This window comes from the organism of the source record quoted next, unplaced genomic scaffold (genome assembly GCF_019419815.1).
Source record: "Pyrus x bretschneideri cultivar Hongxiangsu unplaced genomic scaffold, Pyrus_bretschneideri_v1 Contig12, whole genome shotgun sequence".
In the NCBI taxonomy this organism is placed as follows: domain Eukaryota; kingdom Viridiplantae; phylum Streptophyta; class Magnoliopsida; order Rosales; family Rosaceae; genus Pyrus; species Pyrus x bretschneideri.
The window spans coordinates 3,378,378-3,404,603 of NW_025999413.1; the positions used below are offsets into that span (position 1 = coordinate 3,378,378).

The 26,226-nt window shown below is 39.4% G+C and overlaps 2 protein-coding genes and 2 pseudogenes across 4 annotated transcripts; 1 reads left to right on the top strand and 3 right to left on the bottom strand.

Moving 5' to 3' along the window:
- Positions 1 to 134: 134 nt before the first annotated feature.
- LOC103955780 lies at positions 135 to 2,467 on the bottom strand (annotated as a pseudogene).
- A 2,071-nt stretch (positions 2,468 to 4,538) lies between these two features.
- Positions 4,539 to 9,274, bottom strand: LOC103955679. 3 transcript variants are annotated; one of them, XM_048577990.1, is made up of 4 exons: positions 9,130 to 9,274; positions 8,674 to 8,775; positions 6,794 to 6,944; positions 4,539 to 6,457 (listed from the first exon to the last, which is right to left on the bottom strand). In XM_048577990.1, exons 3-4 carry the CDS (start codon positions 6,936 to 6,938, stop codon positions 5,220 to 5,222), a joined length of 1,383 nt encoding a protein of 460 aa, XP_048433947.1. In that variant the 5' UTR covers positions 6,939 to 6,944; positions 8,674 to 8,775; positions 9,130 to 9,274; the 3' UTR covers positions 4,539 to 5,219. The 3 variants fall into 3 exon arrangements, with proteins under 3 accessions (XP_048433947.1, XP_048433948.1, XP_048433946.1); XM_048577991.1 differs by lacking the exons at positions 8,674 to 8,775; positions 9,130 to 9,274 and adding an exon at positions 7,533 to 8,371 and having other exon boundaries at positions 4,539 to 6,421; XM_048577989.1 differs by lacking the exons at positions 8,674 to 8,775; positions 9,130 to 9,274 and adding an exon at positions 7,533 to 8,171.
- Positions 9,177 to 16,095, bottom strand: LOC125468028 (annotated as a pseudogene).
- Positions 16,096 to 17,849: 1,754 nt separating this feature from the next.
- Positions 17,850 to 21,077, top strand: LOC103955680 (protein WVD2-like 4). The gene is made up of 8 exons (XM_009367581.3): positions 17,850 to 18,991; positions 19,096 to 19,141; positions 19,234 to 19,329; positions 19,425 to 19,544; positions 19,673 to 19,771; positions 20,046 to 20,105; positions 20,196 to 20,290; positions 20,706 to 21,077. Exons 1-8 carry the CDS (start codon positions 18,126 to 18,128, stop codon positions 20,818 to 20,820), a joined length of 1,497 nt encoding a protein of 498 aa, XP_009365856.2. The 5' UTR covers positions 17,850 to 18,125; the 3' UTR covers positions 20,821 to 21,077.
- The last annotated feature ends 5,149 nt before the right edge of the window (positions 21,078 to 26,226 follow it).

The window sequence follows — 26,226 nt, forward strand, 5'->3', positions numbered from 1 at the left end:
TTCGGTATGACTGTCTGACTGGACTAATTCGTACCGAGTAAGACTATAAAATTTGGTTAGAACCAAAATATAAGGTGTTCCCATATTTTTTGAGAGGTACCCTACAAATGACATGGACGGACATCTTACACAAGTTTTAAAAAGGTCCCCAGATGAGGTGTTCTGTTCAAACTTTATGGAATTAAAAGCAAAAGAATGGAAAAAAGAAGGGGAAAAAAGTTGACATTTCTGAGGACCGAAATGTATCGCAGAGATTCAAGTGCTGGGCTGCTACCTTAAAGTCATAAGCAGTAAACAGAAGCTTTACCGATAGAAACTCCCAAAGCTGCTATTGATGGAATCACTTCTCAGTTGGGCATCAGACCCATCAACATCTCTTGCTTATGTTCATTTCCAAGCCACCAGGACTTGAATTCAACATCACCATTTTCGACTGGACGGCTAAGATCAAATGCATCGCAGATGTTGGAAATCTGCTGCTTCAGCACTCTGGACTCTTGTGCACCTCTCTCGGGGTCTTTGCCGAAATGAACTCTCTTGTGGCCACCCAAAGCTTGGCCTGTTGCAAACACCTTCAAGCAGATGGAGCACTTGTGACCCTTATTCTCAATTACTCTTTCCGTCTCCCCTTCTGCTGCTGAATTATCACTGCATTCAAGCTTGGCAATCGGAATTCTATCTTCATGATCCTCATTTTTTACGGCAGAACCATTGCTGGTTGATTTGTGAACTCTTTGGTGAGCTCCAAGTGCCTGATACGTCCTGAAAACCTTGTTGCAAATCCTGCACTTATGCTCTCTTTTCTTCTGGGAATCAGCAAAGACTTCAGATTCAGTAGCATATAACTTGGGTTTATTGTTCAAACCTGACTTCATTGATCCGAATGCAGCTACATCCGATTCTACTTCCTCGATAATATCCACATTCATTTCCACTTCAGTATCACACAGCCCAAATGCAGATTGCCCATCCAGTCTAGGCCTCTTATAACCTGCACCCCTGGAGAACCTGTCTGCCATTTCGACGTTCTTTTCCTCATCACTCAGAAACCAAGAACCGTTTTCGCTAAATTCAAATACTTTCTTCTCATCAGAGACATTCTTACAATCAGAAATGCAATCAACCAATTTCACAGTATCGTCACAGACATCACAACCAGAAACACCACCCTTCTTTCCCATGATCCAATTCTTTTGACTTGGTGATTGAACTTCCAAAGACAACGAATTGTTATCCGAAGACTCGGTCACCGAACTAATTCGACCCAAATTGTTTCCACTACCAGATATGATCATCAAACAAATAGCCCCCTCTACTACTTCTTCCCCGAATTCAGTGACATACTTAGATTCATTCACACTAAAACTAGAAAAATAACAGCTTGAATTAGTATTCCTGTACCTCAATCTTTTCGATCTTTTCCTCCGAATCAGCCCCATTGTCTCACTGCTGTACTGACAGGAATCCACAGAAAGCATCTTGCTTGAAGAAACAGTCTCCAATCCATCAGCTTCCCCTAATCCTTTCCGAGTGGCATCTGCTATGAGTAGCTAAAGCTCTCAACGATTCAAACCCTTTACAGCAAACTTCGCAAGACCGCGTTTCCTTCCTCTCCCTCCCCGAGTGATGCCTCATGTGCCCGAACATCGCCCTCATCGAATCAAACCCTTTGCCACAAACCCTGCACCTGCAGACGGTCTCATTTTCTTCCCCTGCAGAAGCTTTAAACTTCGAGTCCCCTGAAAACTTCCAGGACCTTTTCGGGTTCCTTCGTAATCCATAACCAGCGTGATCATCGTCTTCAACCTCAAAATCCACCCTGCACATTTCGATCTTTTTCTCTGTTTTAGCAGATTTTCTTGCTCCATGGCACCTCATGTGACCTCCCAAGACTCTGCCGCTCACAAAACTCTTTTTGCAGAGCTTGCACACATGCTCCATCATCTTAACCAGAAAAGCAAACGAACCCAGATCCCAGAACCGAGAAGGAATCCAATTTTCCGAGAAAGTTTGAATCTTTCCACCGCATTCGAGGAAAAAATTGCTGAAGGAGCTCAAGAAACAGAGGATGCTGAAAACTCAGATCAGAGACGAAGCTTTCTTGCTTTTTTCAAAAGTGCTGGAGAAGAAGCACTTTTGGGTTTTGTAGAATTTGTGGGCAAGAACAAGATATGGGTCCCTAATCAAAACCTCTCCGTCTCTCTTGGGGAAGAAACGACTTAGATTTCAGTTTTGGTTTGAGCACAAAAGTCTCTCTCCTCTCTCTCTCTCTCTCTCTCGTGTGGTGCTTGAAGACATGTAAATGTGGAAGCCAAAAAGCAAAGCAATATTTCTGTAACTGCAGCACTGACTGAGTGAGAGGACTGCTTTCCCAGTAGTGGGCAAGACTAGACACAACGAAAACGATATAGATGTTTAATGTTGGGATCTTTCTAGCACTAATCTCTCTCTCTCTCTCTCTCTCTCTCTCTCTCTCTCTCTCTAGATTTTCTCTCTCCAAGTGTTTGTTGTTGGGAGCTTATGCCTCATTTGGCAATAGAGAAAAAGAAACCAAATCCTTGCATGAAAGCAAAGCTATAGTCCAGACTCCGACTTTTGTCCCACTTGCTCGTCTACATCAAACCACCAACTCTGCTATTGCTACCACCATGATCACTCACATTTTGTCATTTTTGTAATTAACATATGAAATATGTGTGTTTATGTCGACTTGCCGGATCACGGCACCGTAGACACAGACAAGCAAACAATCATGTATCCAGGTTGGATGGATAACGTCGTTCAAAATGGTGGATTCAAATTCGGAAAGTTAGATAGATATGAATTTTTTTAATTTATTACGGAAAATTATTTTTTTCTTTAAATATTATAATATTGATAAACGCTTTCCTACCAGATATATTTATAAATAGAAATGATTTATGTACTTATTTGTCTCATATTCAACATCAAGGTTTAAGATTTAACAAATAAGATAATAACCAAAAGAGTAAAATAAGAAAAAAAATAAAAGCTGATAGAGATAAAATGACAGTGTGAAAGTCACATCGATAAAAATTTGTACTGTACTCACACTCGACAAAAAGTGGGTGACCAAATGCAGAGGCTGAAGTGACGTAAATACCAAAAGGACCCTAATTTATGGCGTTGCTTGGGGTGCAAGGCTCAAGAATTGGGTGATCCTACCTTCATGTGATCTGTGTACATTTTCTTTCCAAGGAAATAGCAACCAACGGACTGGAAATGTAAGTGCCTATATACCACTTTGTTATTCTTCTAAGATCATCTTCAATTTTTGGATTAAAATTTAAAATTTTTAGCTCATAACATTTAGATTGTAGCTCGAAAACAGCTTTTCTGCTTCAACCCTTTTGACCTAAATTTTTTAGTCTAAGATTATTAAAGAATCAATTTAGGCTAAATTTTTATTTTAAAGTATTGAATATTGAAAAATCACTAAATTTGGGTGAATTTTGAGTTAAATAATTTTTTAATTATTTTAGCCGTTGGATTTAAATTTGGGCCATTAGATCTTTTTTTACTGTTAGATTTGATTATATTCGATTTCAGCCGTTGAATTCAATAAATCCTGGAAGACATGCCCATGTGGGTGAGGTCCCACTAGTGGTGCCCGCACCATTTTCTAGGCTAAATCCTAGGGGGAAATTTGACTATTTTTGGCTTTTAACTTTTAACCCACACATTTAGCATGGGTTCAGTTAGGTTTTTTTTTTTTTTTTTTTGGGGGGGGGAATAAAAACTAAAAAATAGCATTTAGCCCTGGGTTGGGTTTGTTCTAAGCAACCCTACACAAGGGACAAGGTTCGAACCTTGCAAGAAATTTTTCAGTGTTATTGGTACACGAAATGGTACATCATGTGTCATTATATAAATTGTGGGATATATGTATTACATAGTTAATAACTAAAAAATATAAAAATTCCCAAAACTTTTATAAAAACACTTGTACTACTCGTATTTCCAGTCACAATAAAAAAATTGCTCAAACCTCACTGTCCCCAACTGTCGAATGCACAGTAAGTTTGACAGGGTCGTTAATGTTTTTTTTTTTTTTTTGAACTTCGAAGGAAGTACATTAGATTTGAAATTTGAAAGAAGTACATTAGCATGCATAAAGTTAATAATAGTCACGTCAAAAAAATTTTGACATTTGACCAAACTCTTCACCCTTAAATTCTAAAAAGTAAGGGATACCTTGGACATGGTAGAATTTTTCCTTGCTCAAGTTGGACAATCTTAAGCCTTGGACACTACTTTTCAAACCCATGATCTGTTTTTTCGTTGGAAAAGCATTCTCGCATACTTCTTCTGAGATATGCTAAAGAAGCTATATTAATAGTGAAATTCTTCATAGATTATTTGTCTACTCATGTTTTTAGTACAATGTTTTAGAATGTTGACATAAAAATTGACATTGGACAGTAAAATAACGGAGAATCCATAAAATATATATATATATATATATATATGTTTGTATATATATATTAAAAAGCTTTCTAGAGAAGTTTGGACACTAATTAAATTCATGTAAAAATTCATTTCCGAAGGATTGAGAGAAATAGTATCAAATAAGAGTGACAACACTGGGAAAACGAACACAAAAAATAAAATGAAATTAACCTCACTACCAAAAACAAAAAGATGCAGTGTAAATTCTTGATAACGAACTTTTGATTCAATTTCTTTGATGAAAACCATCCCTTTTGTGTTACTATTCTCACGGGACTCATCCTCAGAAGGAAAAACAGGATTTTCGTCTCACGGAAGAACTTGGGTAATGAAATTCTACCCTATTCACTGAAGGAGGGAGTTTCCCGGCCACGGTAATCCCTTTGACTAGTAGACGGAGGACACCAATCGTGTACTAGAAACCTACATCTGTAGCTGCCTTCTTCCAAGAACTGAAAAACCACCTTTGAAGAGTTAATAATCGATCACCAACTTGAAGCTCCTCCTTCAGGGTTCTCGAAGTCATGAACAAAAGGATTTAGGAGTTTGTACAGCCCAAAGCTGGCTTGATTCGAACAACAGTGCGAGGAATTATTTGTCGTACTGTAGTTCACCTCCAACCTTTGCCATCTCAGCATCTAATTGTGCTGATGCAGGCCAGTCAAGATGCTTTGCATACTTAAATAGACGAGTTGTCATTCTACACTGCAATTCTTGAATCTTTCTCCTCCGAAAGAGGAGCATATAACTCAACTGTCTTGCTGATACTCATATGATGTGCAAGAATCATCCTGAATATCATAATTCTCTCTGTTACTGCTAGGAGTTTTATCCAAAAGCCGAGTTTCAGTAGCACCACCACCATCACCTGGGGGATTCTCAACATGAGCTCCTGAGCCATCATCTATATCACCTGCATCCTCATCCTTAATTCCATCACAACCAACCACATTGGCACCATCATTACAACCATCTACGTCATCAGCATCCTCAATGTGCTCATTGAAACAGCCTAAATGTTCTACATGGTTATAGGCAAGAGCATCTAGATTTACAGGAGATTCCACCAAAGCGTCCTTGTCATCATTGACCACTCCAAGTTCGCTCTTTTGCCACTCATCATCGTCACTATCAATGTTTAGAGGGTCAAACCTATTCTGCTCAGCACGCTTACGGAGCATGAAAACATTGAAATAATAGCTGACAAGGTCTTTGTGCGGTCGCAAAGGAAAAGCCACTGAGAGGTGGTGCCAGAAGTTCTTACCCAATGATGCAGGGTTAGAGAGGATGGCATCGTGGAAGGCACGCTCTTCCTCTTTAGTCCATTTCTCAGCAACCTCCTCTCCCATTTCATAAAAGCCTAACTCTTCAAATAGGTGATGTCCAAGGTCTTCCCTTAATTTCTCTTTTGCTTCCATGACATGCTGTCTCACGCATCTAACAGAACCTGCATCAGCACACTTACAGTTGTTTCTAGCTCTCACATCTTCACATAAATAGTTTTCAAATGTATCCAACTCAGGCATAGAAATGATACAGGTACCCATCAGCTTCTCCTGATTGACACTAAGGCCTTGGCCAGAAACATATGAAACTTCGCGCCGAGGATCCAATTTCTCCAGATGATTTGAAGAGTGTGAACCCTCGTGGCCCCATTCTGGAACATAAGCTTGATGCTGAGGTCCGATAGAAACTAGCTTTTGAGGAGGACAATCAACAGGAGATGAGCAGATCACATCAGAATGAAGAAAAGCCCTCAAATGGTTTGCAGGTGAAAAAAATTCTGGGAATAATGATAGATGCCCTGCTGCCTCAGGTCTTGCATGAGCTTCAAACATATTGTTGTTGGCCCACCAAAATCGGAAGGAGCTTCCAGAGGCACCAGTTTCAAGTTCTTTGTAGGTCTCATTTGAGGATTCAGTTCCCAAGTCACTTGCAGACCTTCCTTCGTCTGGACATTTACTAAAACTCCCGTCACCTTCACCATCTTCATATTGTAATTACATCAGCTATAAGATCAAACTCAATATCTACAGATTACACTAAGCTAATAAAAACCATGCATTAGTCCTCGTAAACAATATACTAACTCACATCAGATTACACTAACTTACATCAGAATAACAAACACTGATGCCATTATTTCTATTCAAAGGTCAGGTTGTGTTAATAGTCCAGATTAAACTCCAAATTGCAATTCCAGATCCGCGGCGCATTTTATGCATTTACATCTTCTAAGTTTTCCGCCAATCATTATACGCACAACTTGAAAATGAAATTATTATCGACCAATTGACCAATTGACCAAGCAACTATTTGGTACCTGAAATTTGAAATTTCTGGGGGCTGCTACTCAAAGGAAAAGTATCCACAATTGGAGCAGGCTCATTAGCATGTTCCAATCGTCTTGGGTGCTTACAAGCAACCTCATAAGAATCCTCAACATCAAAAGGCCGTTTGTTTATCATTTTGTCCTGCAAAGTGAAGCCAAATTTGAAATGGAGCATTGAATATGCAATACAGCATTTACATATCTAAAACCCCCACAAAAAGCAGAAAGCCGCAACCAAACATCTCACAAACGAGAAGAAAATAACAATTCTACATGAAACAAACCCCTTTGAATGACTTGACTTAATCGGCGCTAACTATAAATGAAAACAGATTACATACTACATAAGAATGAACAAACATTGTTCGTCCTTTCACAACAAATACCGAATTTAAAACAACCGCATCAGGTAACAATTCTCTCATTTTTCCTTTCGACAAGTAATAGTGACACTGATTCCTTAAAAAAAGAACATACCATGTTAACTTCAAAGCATCATCTTTTGCAAAAACCCAGGTTTTGAATATTGTTTTATACCAATTTCTATATGGCAATTTGCAACACATGCAGGGGCACTAAAAGCAGACAATTATTGTCCAACAGTCAAACAATTATCTAAAAAGCATATTAATTTATAAAAAAAGAAAAAGAAAAAGAAAGAATCTAATTTAAAAATTTATTAAAAAAAAAATTAGTACGACTGGGCTTAGCTGAAGAAGCTGATCCTTACCTGAAAATATTGACGTCCCGGCAACTGACAAAAGCACCCAAAAATCAGCTTCTCAAAATTCAAACCCCCAAAATTACTGTACTTTTAATTTTAAAAACTACTTTACGAGCAATTGAAGAAACATGCAGTAAGCTGTTTATCCCCAATTTATACAGATGAAAATAATATAAAATTGGAAACTTCAAAAACCAAAAAAATTTCTCAAAATTTCTGATAATTCCTTTGATCTTTCGGACCACAAAAACCTATCGGGTAAACAATTTTTCGCAGGTCAAGAAAAAACCCTTTTCGGATCGAAAAGTTTCTGGATTTTTCAAAACCCTAACCCTAGAATCGGATTGGAGGCACGGCGAGGTAAGAAATTGGGATCAACCGGTAGAGAAAAGATTGAATTGAACGAATAAAATCTCGAATTGACGATCAGAGATAGAAATTTGATCAAATCTGAATCGGAACGATAGAGATTGGGGATCGGGTAAAATTTTGGCGCTGGCGGGTTTTATAGGCCATTTGTGGTTTTTTTTGGGGTCCGAAGAATTGAAACTTTCTGGTTGATAAAATTACTGAAAGAGGTAATGATCCTCGTTAAAATTACGATAAATGCCACTTTGATTCTGGATTGTATGGATGAGCACGAAAAAGATTCTGTCAGGTAATTATCAGTGTAAGAATTTTGACTGCCACTAGCATTTCGCCACGTCCTAGTCCAAAGAACGGTTTGCAACGACGCGTCGTTTGTTTTGAAAGTGATCAAACGGTGTGGCGTGTTCACACATTTTTTAATTGAAATCAATCATTTAATTAGAGGTGGGCATAGTCTAAGTTGAATCGGTTTTACTCTTAAATCGTGACCAAACTAACTACAATATAACGCCTTGGCTCGGATTGGATACCACAAAAAATTTAAAAAAGATTGAACCAGACCAAATCTATGTTTAATTGGTCTATTCCGACAATTTCGTTTATAGACTGTCATTTTTTTGTTATTGAGTTTCAAGCTCATCAACATTGCACATTAAACGTAATCATTGTTTTCTCCCAATCAATACAAATATTTATAGGCACTCCCAAACGAACTCTTATAATTACTCAATTTTATTTTAAAATAACATATATATATACATACACAAAGAAGACTTACCTGTAATTAAATGTTGTGAAGCTCAGATTGTAAGAATATTGTCAAATTTGCAGTCCCTTCTTCTTCAGCCACTGGTGCTTTCCAAGGCGTTGGAAGGAAGTGCTTCAAGTCAATAACAATGTCAAAGAAAGTCAACATTAAGTTTTTGACAACAAACGGCCCTATCGTTTCAAAATAAACTAAAAATATTAGAGGAATGATTTTCGAACGTTTTTTTTTTTTTTTAACTATGAGATGGTAACGAGCGTTTACATATACAACTGACCGAATATCAAAAGATATGAAAAATATTGGGGGTAAAGAAGTAGGGTAAGTAGATAAATTGTTTTCTCTCTTACACTCATCATATGCGTGTCCAATTCTATTTCCGTACAGTAAAGTAGTTTAGAATATTGATCTTCTTCTCCAATAAAATAAAATGAATCAAAATTCGTAACTGATAAATAAATGGTATACCTGCAATCTTGTCAAGTACATATTGATCATGTGCCCTTGGATATGCATTTCTGGGGAAGTACCAAAACTTGTAAAATCGAATAGTCTGATCGTTCGATTTTACATAAGAAAATCCAATGTTAGGATGATTCTTTACAGTGTAAGAATCACCTTCAAAGCCATCACAAAAAACTAATATATATATATATATATAAAGGTTTGTAGAAAACGGCCGGAATTAAAAATAGAAGCGAGCAAAATAAATTGAAGAAGAAACTTCTCTTCAGGCTCCCACTGCTTCAATTAATATCAACACTGATTTCCTGATCACATCCCATGTACGAATCACACATGAAATATAGGGTGTACGTCTTCTTCCCGGCAGTTTCGGCTGCAGGAGCAGCGAATTCGAGCTTTATCTTTGACTTCTTCTGCACGGAAACTTTCTTGATGTCAAGCAAGGAGTCAGTCTTGGTATCTCCAACTACAAGCCACCACCCTTCTTCTTTCCCCTGGGATATCTCGCAGCATCAACAGGACCTACGTCCGTCCGCCCCTCGAGCTTGCGATTAAGACTGACTTGCAGTGTGATCTTATCTTCCCCAGCGTTAATACTTTCGCAACCCAGGACCTCATAATTCACATCAATGTCAGGAAACCGGTTGCAAAACCGCTGAACATCAAGCAACTGTGCATCTGACATCTTGAGTAGCTTGCGTCTCTCATTGTCTTCCATCTCTTTCAAATCAAATACGGTTTCCACGCTCTTCTCAGGATTATCTTGACATCTCTTTGCCAGCTCCTTTGTGAAATGAGGAAGCTGTAGAAGCTCTGAATCACAGTCCCACATACCCTGAGTCACCATCTGGCTCAACTCCATCGCTTGGACAGCAAGTCTTAGCCAGCCGTTCCTGGAAATTATATCAATCATTGCATAAACCAACCTAGTTGCGGAAAGGATCACCTCTTGCTGGTCCATTGTTAGGTTCCCTCCTACAGGTTGCCTGGAGAAGTGAGCCTGAAGCAGCGTATTTGCTTTCACATGAGGGTCTCTGCATTTGGGATTCTCGAAACAGAACCTTTGGTGGTTAATTAACCTTCGGACCACCTCTTCATCCCCATTTCGTATGGGAAGCTGTGAATACTCTGAAGCTTGAGCTAGAATCTCCAGAAGACCCTTCATCTTTGTTTTGGAAGTTAAAGAAGAACTGAATCGCTCTACAGTTGTATAACTGATGTAATAATACGATGCTATCATGCCAAAAGGCAAGGCAGATAGGTTTATTTCATTCTTGATAGCAACGCACTCGCTTGCTTCCAAATCACTCAGTGTCGTTTCAACAAGCTCCGAGAGGTGTTCAGAAAGATGCCGCTGACTAACTACTTGGAGATTATAATAGTTGGGATTTTGTGTGATCCTCCTGTACAAGAAGGTCCATGTAAGATAATCAACTGCGTCTTGCTTGTTCTCAATCATTCCAGCAACAATTTCCGCATTCACATTATCATGTAGGTAATGGTGGAAACGGCTTTCAACAGGCAACGCTTCATACAAGAACTTCTTGTAGTATTCTTTATGAGGCGTGTGGCAGAGGATGAAACACTTCCCAGAATCATCTAGCAGAGGGCGATTGGCACCGCCCATCATCTGCAACAGATCAGTAACATGGTAATCAGTGTGAACATTTTCCCGGCAGTCATAATATTAGGTTCCCATCACAACCACCAAATGGGCTGACAGCGGCACTCCCCAACACATTGAACTACTTACTACACACACTTGAATCCAACCAGATTCATAAAGCTGTGACACAATTTGTTGATCTGAACTAGTTAAGTCCTCATGCAAGTAGCCCACTCCAATGCACAAAGTGGATTGCAATCTTTCATCATTAAAGCTTCCAATCAAAGACTCGATATGACCTTCCCAAGATCGCAATAAAAAAGGTGGTTTCTCATTGTTTACGTTTGAGCAAGTCACCAGATGCTCAGCAGTTAGTCGGACGTGTTTCCTTGTAGGAACATACACAAGAGCTGGTTCACCATTCCTGGCATGCTGGACAATGGCAGTGTATGTTAGTTTCATCATTGCTTGCATTCTCGCTTCAAAATCAGCAAAATCCACCCCCTGAATCTGTATTTCAAGAGGCACTGGACGCGCCGCAGGAGGAAAATTGAAAACGCTGTGAGAGGTAGCCCCTATCCATTCTCCAAGATCCTTTGCATTTCCAAGAGAAGTTGAGAGAGCCACAATACGAATCATGTTCTCGGATTGAGTTGATATATATCTCATCCTAGAGACTATTGCCTCCAAGATTGGACCACATTGACCACTAATCAAGTGGAGTTCGTCTACAATAAAAAGACTAACCTGTTGAACATGTTTCCACTCTTTCCTGCGGCGAGATAAAGCATCCCATTTCTCCGGAGTGCTGATGATAATATGACTTTTCTCAAGCCGTTTCAGGTCTATATTTATTTCCCCAGATAATTTTTCAACGCACAGATTGAGACCCTTTCCAACTTCCTTTCCCAGTCACTGTAACGCTCATTAGCAAGAGCTTCAAAAGGTGCAATATACACAACATGCATGACAGGACTATCAGCTTCAGTGCCCTTTTGATGATTCCTCAATATGGCAAACTCTGCACATATGGTCTTCCCACTACCTGTTGGTGCAGCAACTAAAACGTTCTCATCTGAATTATACAGAACAGTGAAGACCTGAGTCTGAATAAGATTAAAATGCTTAAAATCATGATCATACAGAGCTTCGAACACTGGATTCCTTAGTGCAGCCAAGGGAAATGGTTGCAAGTCCAATAACTTTGTAGGTGGAGGATACTTATCAGGTAAGATGAGGTGCTTGAAAGAAAGGCAAAACAGTCTCCGACCCAAGCCACCTATCCGACACAACACGAATGTAGTATTGGGGAGGAAGTGGTTCATAAATTGGAACTGCGAAGTTCAAAGTATGATCCTCATCAATATGCAGCTTCTTCAGTAGAAAATATTCATGATGAAGAATGCACTCACCGTCATTATCCTCCACAATTACCCAAAAGGGCTCCACATATCCATGAATTCTGTCCTCCCACTGAAAGTCTGGTGTTATAACAAGCTCGACCTTTAGTACTGTGTGAGTAATCGGTTGGACATGGGCTGCAAGGTTTAATTTGGGGAACTGGTGGATGAACTTATGAAGCGGTCTTCCCATCTTTGGCATACGAATAAGCTCCCCCAGCTCCTGTGGAGAGAGGTCATAATATCTTTCCCAGGCCAAGTCCTTCTTCTCTAATTTCATCAAAATATCATTCGTTATTAACCCATTGAACTGGCGAAGGGGTGTTTGGACGCCCCACATCCTCTTGTCAACCATTTTGCACAATTTCAATGCCTTTCCTGCTAGCTGAGCCCATCCTTGTCTCAAGACAATCTCAAAAATAGCCCGTAGAAGACGCCCCCCACTCTGAGTAATGAAAACCATATCAGATGACAAAGAAAGCCCTTCAAGTTTCAGTTGTGAAATATAAGCTTGCAGCAAAACATTAATCTTGGCACTGGGCTCTTCCAGACCGTCATTGACCGGGACAGGAACACGGTCCAGTAGTTGTGCGAGTTCCATCTTTTCATCCTGCCGCACAGTGATGTACATAAAATCCTCACTTAGTGAAAACAACCGAAACAGATCTATATCACCCATTGTGGACTTTAATAGCTCATTATATGCGGATATTGTTCCATGAGTTATATAATAATAACTCGCAATATGCCCCAGGTCTGTGACCTGGAAGTATCCACTTTTTCTATCATACCTGATCAAATTGTTTCTGTCCAAAATGGTTGCAGCAGAATGGATCAGATCCGCACGCCTCTCCTCCAACTGACTATCTCTTCTGCGAATATCCGATTCCAAACCATACAGGGTTGGTTCTTTTAACATGCGAACAAACAGGTAAGTGTGTGTTAACCAATCAGAGGCTTCTCTAGCATTTTGAACTGTTCCAAGAACAATTTCAGCATTCAATTGGTCAGCCAACTTGGAGACTAATTGACTTTCAATAGGTAGTTGTTGATTCATCAAGGAAAGATAGTATTGTGATTCCTTGTGGCCAGTGATGATTATCCCTTCTCCTTCTGAATCGTACTGAGGTCGTCCTGCCCGACCCAACATCTGCATAATATCAAGAGGACTTAGTTCAGTCCATGCTCCATTTTCTGGATTATAGATCTGAGTCCCTTTGATTATCACGGTGTGAGCTGGCAGATTCACACCCAAGCAAGTGTTGCAGTGGAAACTAAAACTTGTACATACCCATCAGAGAAAAGAGCTTCAACCTGTTGGCGATCATCCCTGTTCAACCCAGCATGATGAATAGCAAAACCATATGGCAGAAGACCTTTGAGATCATTGCTCTTGACCAAATTTTTATGAACATTAAGAATCTCATGGCTGGCACTGTCTTCTTTCAGAAACCTACCAACAGTGCCTTTATCAAGTGCAGTATCTCGTATAGCACAAGCTGTTTTAGCCGTTTCTCTCCTTGAATGCACAAAGATAAGAACTTGATGCTTTCCAGCCATAGAAATCACCTTTTCATAACAAATATCATTCATCAACTGCAACCTCTGCAGTGGCTTCCTTATTGTGATTCCAATATATTGTTGCGAAAGGGGTACAGGTCTGAAACTATTGTCAAAATGAAACAGCCCCTTTGTAACACGGCAAGAACTTCGCCACATCTTCATAGTTAGGGAGTGTAGCAGATAATCCCACCAACCGGATATGGTTTTTTGTGGTCTCAATCTGCCTAACAGTTCTAGCAACAATGCTTTCAAGAACAGGACCTCTATTGTCATGAAGTAGATGAATTTCATCAATAATTAAAAGTTTTAGAAGTTGTGTGCAAGTACGATCACCTGACTTTCAGGTAATGATATCCCACTTCTCTGGAGTTGTGACAATAATTTGAGTCTCTTCAATTTGTTGGCGAGTGAGTGTCTGGTCACCACTAAGCTCCTTCACCGTGACATCATAGTCCTGCAAACGATTAGACAAATTGCTAACAACTTCAGCCACCAGCGCTTTCATAGGAGCAACATATACAATCTTATAACCACTGTGGTTTATAGTACCATCCTCCTTGTTCGTGTTTAGCCCAATCTGATGAAGTATAGTAAGCACTGCAACATTAGTTTTACCTGCACCAGTGGGAGCACATAAGAGGATATTGTCAGCTTTGAAAAGAGCAGCCCCATAGACTCTGCTTTGTATTCTGTTCAACCGGCTCATCCCTTTGAAAGCCGGTTGTGCCCAATCAGGCATGGCAGATACTTTTACAAGCTCATGATCAGGATATGGTTGAGGCTTCAATGCTGGAACATGAATTTCCTCATATCCCTTTTTCATTTCTTTGCGAGACCTGAGTGGAAACACACACTTGTTAGACACCAAGAATCTACTTTCTTCTTGAGCAAGGCTATCAAGATCAAGCAACCGCGCCTTGCCTCTGAACCAATAACTTCCACCATCTCTATCCCCAAGCTCGTTCCCAGCAGTCTCATCCTTCAACCTGCGAGCCTCTTCTCTAATACTCTTCTCCAAGTTCTTTTGCCTCTCTTTCATGCTGGCCCTCGTGTTGTGCAACTGTTGTAAAGTTGCAGCCAAATCTGGATCAGAATGCAATATATCCTCCTCGATTTTCTTCCTCTCATCTTCGCTTTCAGCTCTCGCTAAACGGGTGCACCAGACAATTTTCAACCGGTTTCGCACTAGAAGCTTAACAAGGTTGAATTTGTCAAACTGAAGGTGCATCAACAACCTCGTTTCAACTCCCCTGTCATCGTCTTCGGCAAGTATCTGGAGAACTTCTTCAGAAAGCTTCCGGCATTGAACTGGATCAATATTTTTCTCATAAGCCTCAAAGATCCTCCTCTGAAGCCAATAAGCACCAATGTCCTGAACATTAAGGCTCGAACCATCATTATCCGCTTCCTGCATATCATCGTCATCAATCTCACCACCAATTTGCATTGCCCCTGACTTGCTCGGAATGACCACATTATTCCTATCCTGTTCCTCATCTTCCATGACCATATCGAGATCACTACTCTCCTCCTCCTCCTCCTCCTCATCCTGTTCAAATCGTACCGCAACACCCCCATCGTCATCAACAGTTTCACCGCCATCATCCAAGGCATCAATCCCAGCTCCGTAATCCGTGATCCGCCTCCCAATCGAAACCAACCGATCAAAAACTTCATCCGCTATCGGATTCCACAACTTCTGAATCTCCTTTTTCTTCTCAGAATCCTCAAAGCTCTCATTTTTAAGAACATCCAAAATCTCATCCGCCGCGCCGACTACACTCAGAGGCTGCCCACCCAACTGTTTCTGAATCACTTCAATAATTTCCTCGTACGCCTTCCCGGTTTCGCTGTTCACCGGCTTGTAAACACCTTCTTCCTCCACCGAAACACTGAGGACGCTATCTTCACAAAGGCGACGCCTTTTGCTCCGGCGAAACACGGAGGCAGGTTCCGCATCAATTGGGTCCCGCTCCTTCTTCTTCCTGGACTTTTTAACCTTGTAGTCAAGCTCCGATGGCCTTCCCCTGTAAACCCTGTCGCCGAAGTTCTTGGGATTAATCTTACCCTCAAAGGACCCAACCTCGCCGCTCAGATCGTCACGTGATCGGGCGCGCGCCTCCGCGCCGCCGGCGCTGTTCTGCGCCATGAATTGTCTGCGAATTAACCAAGTTAAACCTCAGAAACCCCCAATTGAAATAAAAGAACAATAATCAGAATCTAGGGTTTTAGGGTTCCGATGGATCATGGAATTGCAAAAGGAGAAGAATTGAAAACAGTAAAAAACGAGGAATTGCAACGAGACCTTTTTCTCCTTTTTTAGGGGATAAATTGAGTTGCGTGGTCATCTCCTTCTCATAGTTTTCGCGCCATTCCTCAAGCGTGGCGGCCAAGTATTCCTATCTCACAAGTACAACATTCTGTTAAAAAAAAATATCTCCACTCATAAAGGCATTGACCTTGAAAAGTCGTCAACAGAATACACTCCGGATCATTTTAGATATTTGTAAATTATATATGTTTATCGTACACGTATAATTAATTTTTATTAAGTACTATTTTTATTTATTTTTAAATAAAATATATAAAATAATTTCTGATTGTATGATGTACGATGAACATATATGATTCACAAATTTATGAGATTCTCACAAAGAGAATCCAACAAGGATCCAAATTCAAAAAATTGTATTCAATTGAGATTTTAAGATATGATTAAAATAAAGAATAGCAAATTTTTAAGACGTGAGTAATACGTCGCATGTGATTAAAAACCAATCAATCCCATTTGGAAATCAGTTGTATATAACTATATATAAAATAATCTACTCGAGATTGAATCCAAAAGGGATTGAACCATGAATAAATATAGTATCTGCGCGGACATACACATGCTGGACAATAATTTTAAATATAATATTTATTCCAGATATATTCATGGTTGACAGATATACTCATGGTTGATATTAACAATACATACATATATCATTTCACAAAACAAATAAATGACTAGTAATAACACAAGATTGTACAAATATGTGTCAAAGTATTTGTCACTTGTTCTATACCAATAATTATTATTGCAATCATGAATATTGTCACATCTCGACCCGGGCTCCATCACATCTCACATCGACCAATGGAGAAGGGATGATGTGCCTTATATGTATATGCTGACCTCCATATAGCACGAGGCATTTTGGGAACTCTCTGGCTTCGGGTTCTATCAGAACTCTGAAGTTAAGTGAGTTCGGGCGAGAGTATTCCCATGATGGGTGACTCCCCTGGGAAGTTCTCGTCTGAGTTCCCAGAAACAAAATCGTGAGGGCGTGGTCAGGGCCCAAAACGGACAATATCGTGCTCCAACAGAGTCGAACCTGGGATGCAATGGAGTCCGGGATATGACAATATTCATGGTTGCGTCACGTCTCGACCTCGGTTCGGTGTGTCAAATATGGACATATATTCTATTATTACTATTACCATGAGTATATTTGTGATAGATATTCTATTTATTATTCTCGTCATGAATATATATGGGACACAACTTTATTTATTATTGCTGTTAGTTATATAAGTATATATAGGGCTTATATTATATTTGTTACATATATGAAATAGATGGTTGAATGCATGTGTGGATCAATCTTAAAAATTTGGTTGAATGCCCGTGCGGCTTCACTTGAGATTTCGAGTGAGTTTTCTTAGATATACAAATGTTGTTTTCTTAATGAGATTTATTGATTATTAATCGTATAACTGTTATATACGTCAAGATGTCGGTTGTCCATACTTGTATTTTTTTGCAGATTGCATAGTCATATTGAGTATATATGCTCGTTGATTAAAAAAAACTACGGATTTTGACAAAATAAGATAATAGGAGTATTTCCGCAATATTTTTTTTTTTTTAAATTTACGTTTGAAGAGAGAGACGGAAAAGTTAGAAATTATTAAAACAATTTAGAAACAGAAGCTTTGAAGTCGGGATGCATAGTTAAAAATCCCCATTGGACTACATGTAAATATCTCAGTATTGCGACTTGCCTTATTCGGCTGCAACCGTTGTTAAATGAAATTCTTCCGCTATCGCCACCACTCTCCTAAATTCCTAGTCACTTAATCCAAACGACCCAAAATAATTTATTTTTAAAATAACACCTAATCTAACGGTTCAACATAGACATAAATTTTAAAAGCTTTATCAAACGGTGCACATATAATCCTAGAAAAATAGCCGTTACACATTGAGCGTCAACAGCTCTAACGTTTCTTTTTTCTCTCTCCAAATCCATCAATCCTCACTCATCCTTTCCTCGCTTCAGAAAAAGAAAAAAAGAAAAAAAAAAGCTAACCCTTGATTTTCTTATCTAAACTCAACGAACCCGGTTGTTTCTGGCGAATAATCTCTCTTTTTCGGTCACATTCCGATGGATTTGATCAGAAAGAACGCCGGAGCGGTGACTCCTGTGAAAAACCAGCATGGGTCTCGATCCAAGAAGCACGACAACTCGAGATACACTGAGAATTCGAACCCCAATGTTTCCCCTGGCCCGAAACCCACCGCTTCCCCTGCGTCGAAATCGGCAGCGAAGTCCCAGAAATCGGCGTCCAAGAACGCAAACCCGGTAGTTCGTTCGCCCCGGAACAAGATCCGGGAGAGAAAGTTCGTCGTCGCGAAGAAGAAATCGAAGAAGGAGAACCCGAATGTTGCCTGCAAGTGCAAAGAGAAGGGAAATTCGAAGATGTGCCTCTGCGTTGCGTATGAAAATCTGCGGGCGTCGCAGGAAGAGTTCTTCAAGAAGCAAAACGACGACGTCGAATCCGAGAGTTTGAAGGAGAGCGACAGAGCTGAGCGTGAACTGGAGGAAGCAATCGAGGAGGGCTTGAGGATTCAGGACCTTCAAATTGAAGATGGGTCGGGTGATTTCGACCCGGATAGTGAATTGGGTTGTTCGACAATCAAGAGAAGAAGGGACAAGTTGTTGGAAGAGGCGAGGAAGAGTGTGCCGGAGCGTGGGAAGGTGATGCATTTGGTTCAGGCATTTGAGAAGCTGCTTTCGATTCCGAGCTCGAAGGATTCGGATGAGCAGAATGGGGAGGAGGAGGCGGCGGAAGAGATTGGGAAGAAGGTAGAGAAGTGGACATTGCCTGGATTGCAGCCTCCTCCGAAGGCGCCGGAAACACAGGTTTCATCGTCATCGTTTTTCCCGTCTGATTTGTGCTTGACGTTGGAGAATCTCGGTCTGGATCGGCGTCCTTCAGTCTCTTCTTCTTGGGATGGAAGTCTGGGAAGGTTAGCAATTATACTTGACTATGGTTAGTATGACAATTGGATGCACACCAGGTGTTTGTTGTAAGTCGTGACTGAATTTTGGATTTGCTATTTTGATTGAACAGTGGTTCAAGCAGGACTTCTAATGGGGGGCGAAGGAACAGAAGAAATGTAAGATCTAGTTTTTAATTTTTTCACATTATTTTGGAGATTGAAAATGATTGGCTAACTTAGGTTAGGTTGTATTCCGGTTCGAATTTCAGAGCTCTGAATCTTCTAGCACGGTGGGAGGAACGAGATGGAAGAAGAAGCAGCAACAGAGAGCCACTAGTGCTAAGCCATTCAAGCTAAGAACAGAGGTAAATTGTGCGGAAAATGGATGGTATCGAAAGGTACTCAGAAAGTTTACTTGCATTCGCATTGCTTCTAACTTTGTTTGGTGATCTCAATGCAGGAAAGGGGAAGACAAAAGGAGGAAGAGTTCATGAAGAAGTTACAAGAGATGATGATGGAGGAGGAGAGGCAGCGGATACCAATTGCTCAGGGCCTCCCATGGACAACTGACGAACCAGAGGTATAGATACAAATTCGGTGTTCGAAATCACATTAAGAGGACTATATTCAAGTGATTTATTGCTATTGCAAGAAAGACAAGACTGAACCACTAACTTGTATGCATACCTTTGGTGTTTGTCATCTCAGTGCTTGCTGAAACCTCCGGTAAAAGAAATTACAATAGCAACCGACCTGAGGCTCCACAGTGACATGCGGGCAGTAGAGCGAGCTGAGTTTGACCATCAGGTGATTTCAAATACTTGAGCATTGAGAATATGCGCTTGTCTTGATATGTTCAGTCATTCTGCTCAGTAGTGCATGCAAACTATGTGTGTGGCAAAGTTGTTTTATCGGTGCCTTTAGGAACACTTCTAAATTTATGGACTCCATGAAGTTACTCTAATTACGTGAGAAATGACCATAACGTCACTTTGGAGATATATATGAGAAATGATATTTCAAGAGACTCGATAACAAATTCCTTTTCTGAAATTGGTTTTGTATTTGTGTGCACTATCAGGTGACAGAGAAGATGAGCCTGTTTGAGCAATACAAGATGGAAAGAGAGAGACTGCAGAAGGTAAAGAGTTATTGCACTTGATGAGCTTTGTATTATCATAGTTATTCTCGACCTGAAATATGAGTTTTGTTATTGTTTTTTCTCTTGCAGTTGGCAGAAGAGGAGGAAATAAGAAGATTGAGAAAGGAGCTTGTCCCGAAAGCACAGCCGATGCCCTACTTTGACAAGCCTTTCATTCCCAGAAGGTAACACTTCCTTGATCTGGTTGTAAACCGGGTTATACATAGACCCTTTCTCCTCTTGAAGTTTCTTGCATGTCAAGATAAAACAATGTCATGATTGGAATACTCTCATTTTGGAATGACAAGGGTGTGTTCCAAAATCGTTTTCGTAATATGCAGAAAAACAAAGTGCAGATAATTTTTGGAATCCATCCTTATAAAGCGAGTCGATAAAATCTCTTATTAAGTTACACTGATTCTGGCTTTGTAGGATTTACGGTTATCACAAATCTGTGGTTTCGGTTTCGGTTCCTCCAATAGCGTAGTTTATCCCGTCAAATTTTCTATATTGAGCCAGACATATTCTGATATTCATCGTATTTATCAGTAGGGTGTAATACAGTTTTCTGACGTCGTGTTCATGTTTCTTCGTTGTTAGGTCAATGAAGCATCCAACTATACCGAAAGAACCAAAATTTCATGTGCCTCAAAACAAGAAGATCAAGTGCTGCTTGTCATGGAACGATATGAGCTCCTACACTTACGAACATTGAAGCCTGAAGTAGAAGACGAGAAAGAACCCTTAATCTGTTTCTCCCTAGCCTTGTTCATTCCCCCTTTCGTATTAGTGACCATCAATCATGTCTTTTAAATTTTTAATCCTGTATATGATTTGTAAGCAACTAGTTTAGCTGTGATATTTCCACCATTAATTTGATTCTTTGAAAGATCTTTCTTAAGAGGTACAAAGATAATTTATGGTGTGACAATCGTTCTTCTCAAATGAAATTCATATTTGGGATTTGGGGAATACGTGTGGAAAATACGTAAAAATTTAATAACTATCAAGATTCGGAATAAACCAATTTGATTTAGATGATGAAAATTTCATACATTTGTAATAAAAGTATTTATGTATTTATTTCAAAAAAGAAACAAACTCACAAAGTATTTATCTATTTACTTAGAACAGGAGAAATTATAATTACATACTTGAGAATTTGATAAAGCAAAATAAACTTAAAATCCATAAACCATTTAAAAACTCATTTTCTTGTTTTGTTTTATTAAATTTTCAAATATTTTAAGTATTTGGATATAAATTAATTTAATCTTGTGACTAATATGCATTTAGTCTTCACAAATGCTCAAAATAAAGACCTTAAAAGAGAACTAGAACCAAACAAGGGGGAGCACATAATGAGCAAAAATAAGGAATTTCTAAAAATATATTTCAACCCCACTGACGTCAAAGTAGTTTTAAATCATTATGACGTCAAATAGTCAACCTTTTTCCTTTTTGTCTTTTCCTTTTGCTACACCTCCTTTTGCTACCTTTTGCTACACCTCCTTTTGCTCTTTTGATTGCTACATGCTACACCTCCTTTTCCTCTTTTGATTGCTACAACTCCTTATCCATCCTCCTCAGTGTGGAGTAATTTTTCGGTGTACCCGGCACACCAAATTTTTTTGGTGTACCCTAGTGAGGGTACACCAAAAAAATTTGGTGCACCCTCACTTTTTGTACACCAAAAAAATTCTAATGAGTGAGGGTACACCAAAAAAATTTGGTGTACCCGGTACACCTAAAAATTTTTCCTCAGTGTGAAAGAGCTGAGCAACTAAAGATTCTCTCTGGAAAACGAAGTAGATCTAGAGTTACAAAACCTGGATTACTTTCAGGTGGTCATAATGCTTACTCCATTGATCCTGCCATTTATAGGTTTGGTCATAATGCTTACGGTACTCTACAAGTTGGAACCGGATAAATACATCGACTGGGCTGGGCACATTGCGGTCTTTCCCGCTCATAAGGACTGCGCGTTGGCTTCCTTCAAAATAAAGTTGTCAGCGACGCCATTCGTGGACGAGTTGGACGAATCGGAAAAGTCGTTGGTGCACACAGCGTCACTACACACAGCGCCATGCGTTAATCTTTTCCTCAAAAAAAATGAGCGTACGGACGGCGTGTTGGTATTGTTGGGTGTTAAGCTCAGAACGTCGACACCATTGGTGTGCAAGTTGGAACCGGAGAAATCGACGCGGTGCGTAGTGGTCTTTCTCGCTCGTAAGGACTGCACGTTGGCTTTGCTCGGCGGAGAGCTCGGAGCAACGCCGTTGGAGGAGTTCGAGGAATCAGAGAAATCAGCACTGCAGACGCAGATTAAGATTCTGCTCCAAGACGACCATACCGACCGGTAACGAACTCACTTGTTTTCAAATTTTATTAGAATTACTTATTTTTTCTTTTTCCAAATATTAGAATTACTTAAGTAAAAGGTAACAATCCAATTGCTGTTAATTAACTGTCTAATGATTTCATTCCTAAAACCCCTCATTTACGAATGAAAAGTAATATCACTAAATCGTAATACTAAGTAATTACTTCAACTCCGAAGTGGAATTAATTGTTCCTCCTTTTATACTTATTTCAACATTTTAATTAATTAACTGTAATTAATTTCCAAATGATGAAAAATTCTAATTCGGCGTTTGATTTCAGCAGGATGCGTGTGATTTGGGCTCCAAAATGTTGCGGTGTTGACGGCTTAGCTCTCAGTGAGCACAAGAAGGTGGATTTTTGTTCTCCAAAAAAGAAGGTGCATTTTTTGTCTTTTTTCTGAATATGATCAGACCATTTAATTATGATTAGTGTGATTGTTAAGTGGTTCGGAGTCTGGGCCTTAGCCCTTTTGTTGTCTATGTTGTTCACAATTGGGCCTTTGTCCTGATCTGTGTGGGTTTGTTCTTGTTTCTTTGCTTTAGTTTGAAGCGAACAATTTTGCTTCCCAAACTACTTGGGAATCTGGGATTATTAGTTCACCCATCCATATACGCCAATGGAGCTAATTCACTTGTTCTCTTCTGCATAGTTCTTTTGCAGCCAAAACTATATTAGCAACTTTAAGTTTTCATGGAAGAGATTAATATCGACTTTGAGCTAATTGACAGGTCCTTGTATTGGATGACTCGAAATATTTTACTATTGATCTGACAAATTCGCAAGATAAGCATTTCTTCTTGTTGAAAAAGACCAATGTTAGCAACAGTAAGTGCATTTTTTTAAATGTTCCCTTTCTTTTATTCATCTGAAAGCATTACAAAATGTGTATGTACGGATATTGAAGCAACTACACCAATTATTGTACATTTCACATACTTTTTGGTTTGCAATACAACAGGCGCCAATCAACATAAATGCCCTGCTCGTTCGCAAGGCCGCGAGATTTTCTCAAGCTCCTGCAATGCACTTCCGATCGTTACAGATGACATCGCCGTTACTAAAAGGTGCATTTATAGTTGTTTCTTGTGTAATATGTTCTTCCGTGTGGATGTGTATTTTCTTAAATCTCTTAGTATGTTCTCTCTCACACACAGTCGCAATTAATCAACTTAATAAATTTTGATTTGATTCTTGCAGTTCCAGAAATTTATGGCTTCCCATTAAGCATGGTGCACGAGTGAGCCAGAAGGGCAAGTTAGGATTAACATTTTTCTTCGCAATCTTGCTGCCTGGCTGGATTCCTGTTGTAAATGCTGTAGACGAAAACGCATTCCTACTAGGTACTATTAGCACATGCACATGGTTTTGGAATATCATCATTACTATTGCATCAGCCTACTGCGCCTACAAAATCTTACGTAGGTCTCTGGCGCCAGAGCCCTATCTGTTTAGTGAGAAGGTGAGGATCTGGATAAATGGTGAAATGAATGTCGAAGTATATGATCATGAAGGGATACTTGTCGGATCGTGGAGATGTGCTCTTTCTACGGCAAATGGCGAGTGGGTTACCCATCTACTCAATTGTGTACTGCATATATTTGTGCAGCAGGAAGATGGTGTGGAGAAGGAGATTAGCTTTAATCAGATGGATGATCCTGAGTTTATTGGTATGCCTAAGGATGTCTACTTACACAACCCCAATACCGGGCTCTTACGCTATATTGGAAGAAGCGTTCCTCAAAATGGTGCACCAAGTGAACGAGACATCTTACTTGCACATACAATTTTCATGTAATTAATTACGTACCAAGTTGTTGAGCAATTTTAATGTAATTAGCACGTACGATGGATACGCCGATCATGAGAATAAAACACACTTAAATTAACGGTTTATTTTTTGCAATGCCCTCTTAAACTCGAACTTGATTTCCCTTTGCTTCTTGGTACGAAAATATAGTCACTTCACACTTTGAAACTCGATTTTTGTATAACTTTGACGGTATTCTATCCATTCCATCAAAACAGCGTTAAGTAGTTGTTGTGTAAGGGTATTGCATTAATTCTGAACACCCGTCCACGCCTCTTGTTCTTCTCCAAGCCGGCTTTGCATGCTTAATTCTGAAGGTTTTCCAATGGCAGATTGGAGATGATTGTCTCCAAAAGCTCTCTCAGTTGACTCTTCCAAGCTAAACATGATGATGCGGCGGCGGAGGAGGAAGACGAAGATCTTCGATTGTTCTCGAAATTCCAAGAAATAAACCGCTTGATGCCGTATCCCCCCGCCAATTCTCATGTCATCTCAATATTGATTTCAAAGCCAGTTCCACCAAAAACCCCGCCCATGAATTAAAACTACAAATTAAGAGCTAGCTAGCATATGAAATTTGATTTTCTTATTGAGATTTGCAACAAGTTTGCAAGGTCATTCATATGAATTCACGTCTTTTCTTTATTAGGGCTTCCTCCAGCTTGTTTCTGATATGCCTTTTTATCTTGCGAGACCAGCTAGCTCATTGAGAATGATAAACACACAGAATTAAACCGGCAAGTCTCAGAACATGAAACTGCTATACAAAGAGTTTCGTTACTTCACGACTGCGACAGGAACAAGAACACAAAACCAGATATTACAGGCTCTATGATTCCAAATCAAAAAGTTTCGAGGATGACAAACTATCGATCAACTACTAAGCTAGTCTCAGCACACCCTAAATGCAAAATCCAACAGAAAGCCATTGCCTTTGGGAAGTTCATTTATCATTTATGAATGATCACAGGCTCTAAGTGGGTACGTAGCAATAAAACCTTCAGTCAGGTACATAATAAGGTTACGAGGCTCTGTGGCTGGCACGGCATCCACACCTTTCCCAAATATTAACCCAAGTAGAAGGCTTGTCAATGTCGATTCTCGGTGCTTTGTTGTAAAGTTTTGTTGCTACATCATTGATGATGCTCTGAGCCAAATAAACGAGTGACACAAATATAGACTGTAGTACACTTCCTAAAATGAATTTGGCATGTTACACAAAAATATGCTGCTTACTATTTACTAAGTCAATGCCAACAACCTGACCTGGGGCCCACAGAAGTTTGGTGCCTCACAAGGTGTTTATGGCGGCGAATAAAAATGCATTTTTTTCTTCTTCTTAAATAAACGATATTTTTTTTTACATTAAAGGAGAGATGGTAGACTTAGCCTCATCATAGATTATTAATAATGTGATTAAAACTCACATTTGACGAGAATTAAAAAATGCACCCTGTTTGTTTATCCATCTTTATTTGTTTGACGGCTTTGCCAAAAGTTTTTGGACGTGACAATCCAGGATTATGGCAATAAATTGGAAGGCTTTTGTGAGGAGATTTTAATGGGTATTTAATCGGTAGTCTATGTGTCATAATAAGAGTCTAATAAATTATATATTATATATGTATTTCCTATTTATTCTATGAAAAGTGGAGTATTTGTTTAAATACAAGATATTTAAAAAATCTGGAAAAGTAAAAAATAAGTTTGACGATATAAAGTGAAAACACTTGTGACTATATTTGACACAAAAACTTAGATGTGATTTGCAGCCCAAAAATCGTTTTATAGAAAGCACGTATAGGAACTTCGAAGAGGATTTTCAAAAGAAAAATGTAATTTATGATTCATACATAAGTTGTAGAGATATGAACCTATTATGACATTAATGCATCGTTAGTTCGTTACTGTAAAATCTTGTGTAAGCAA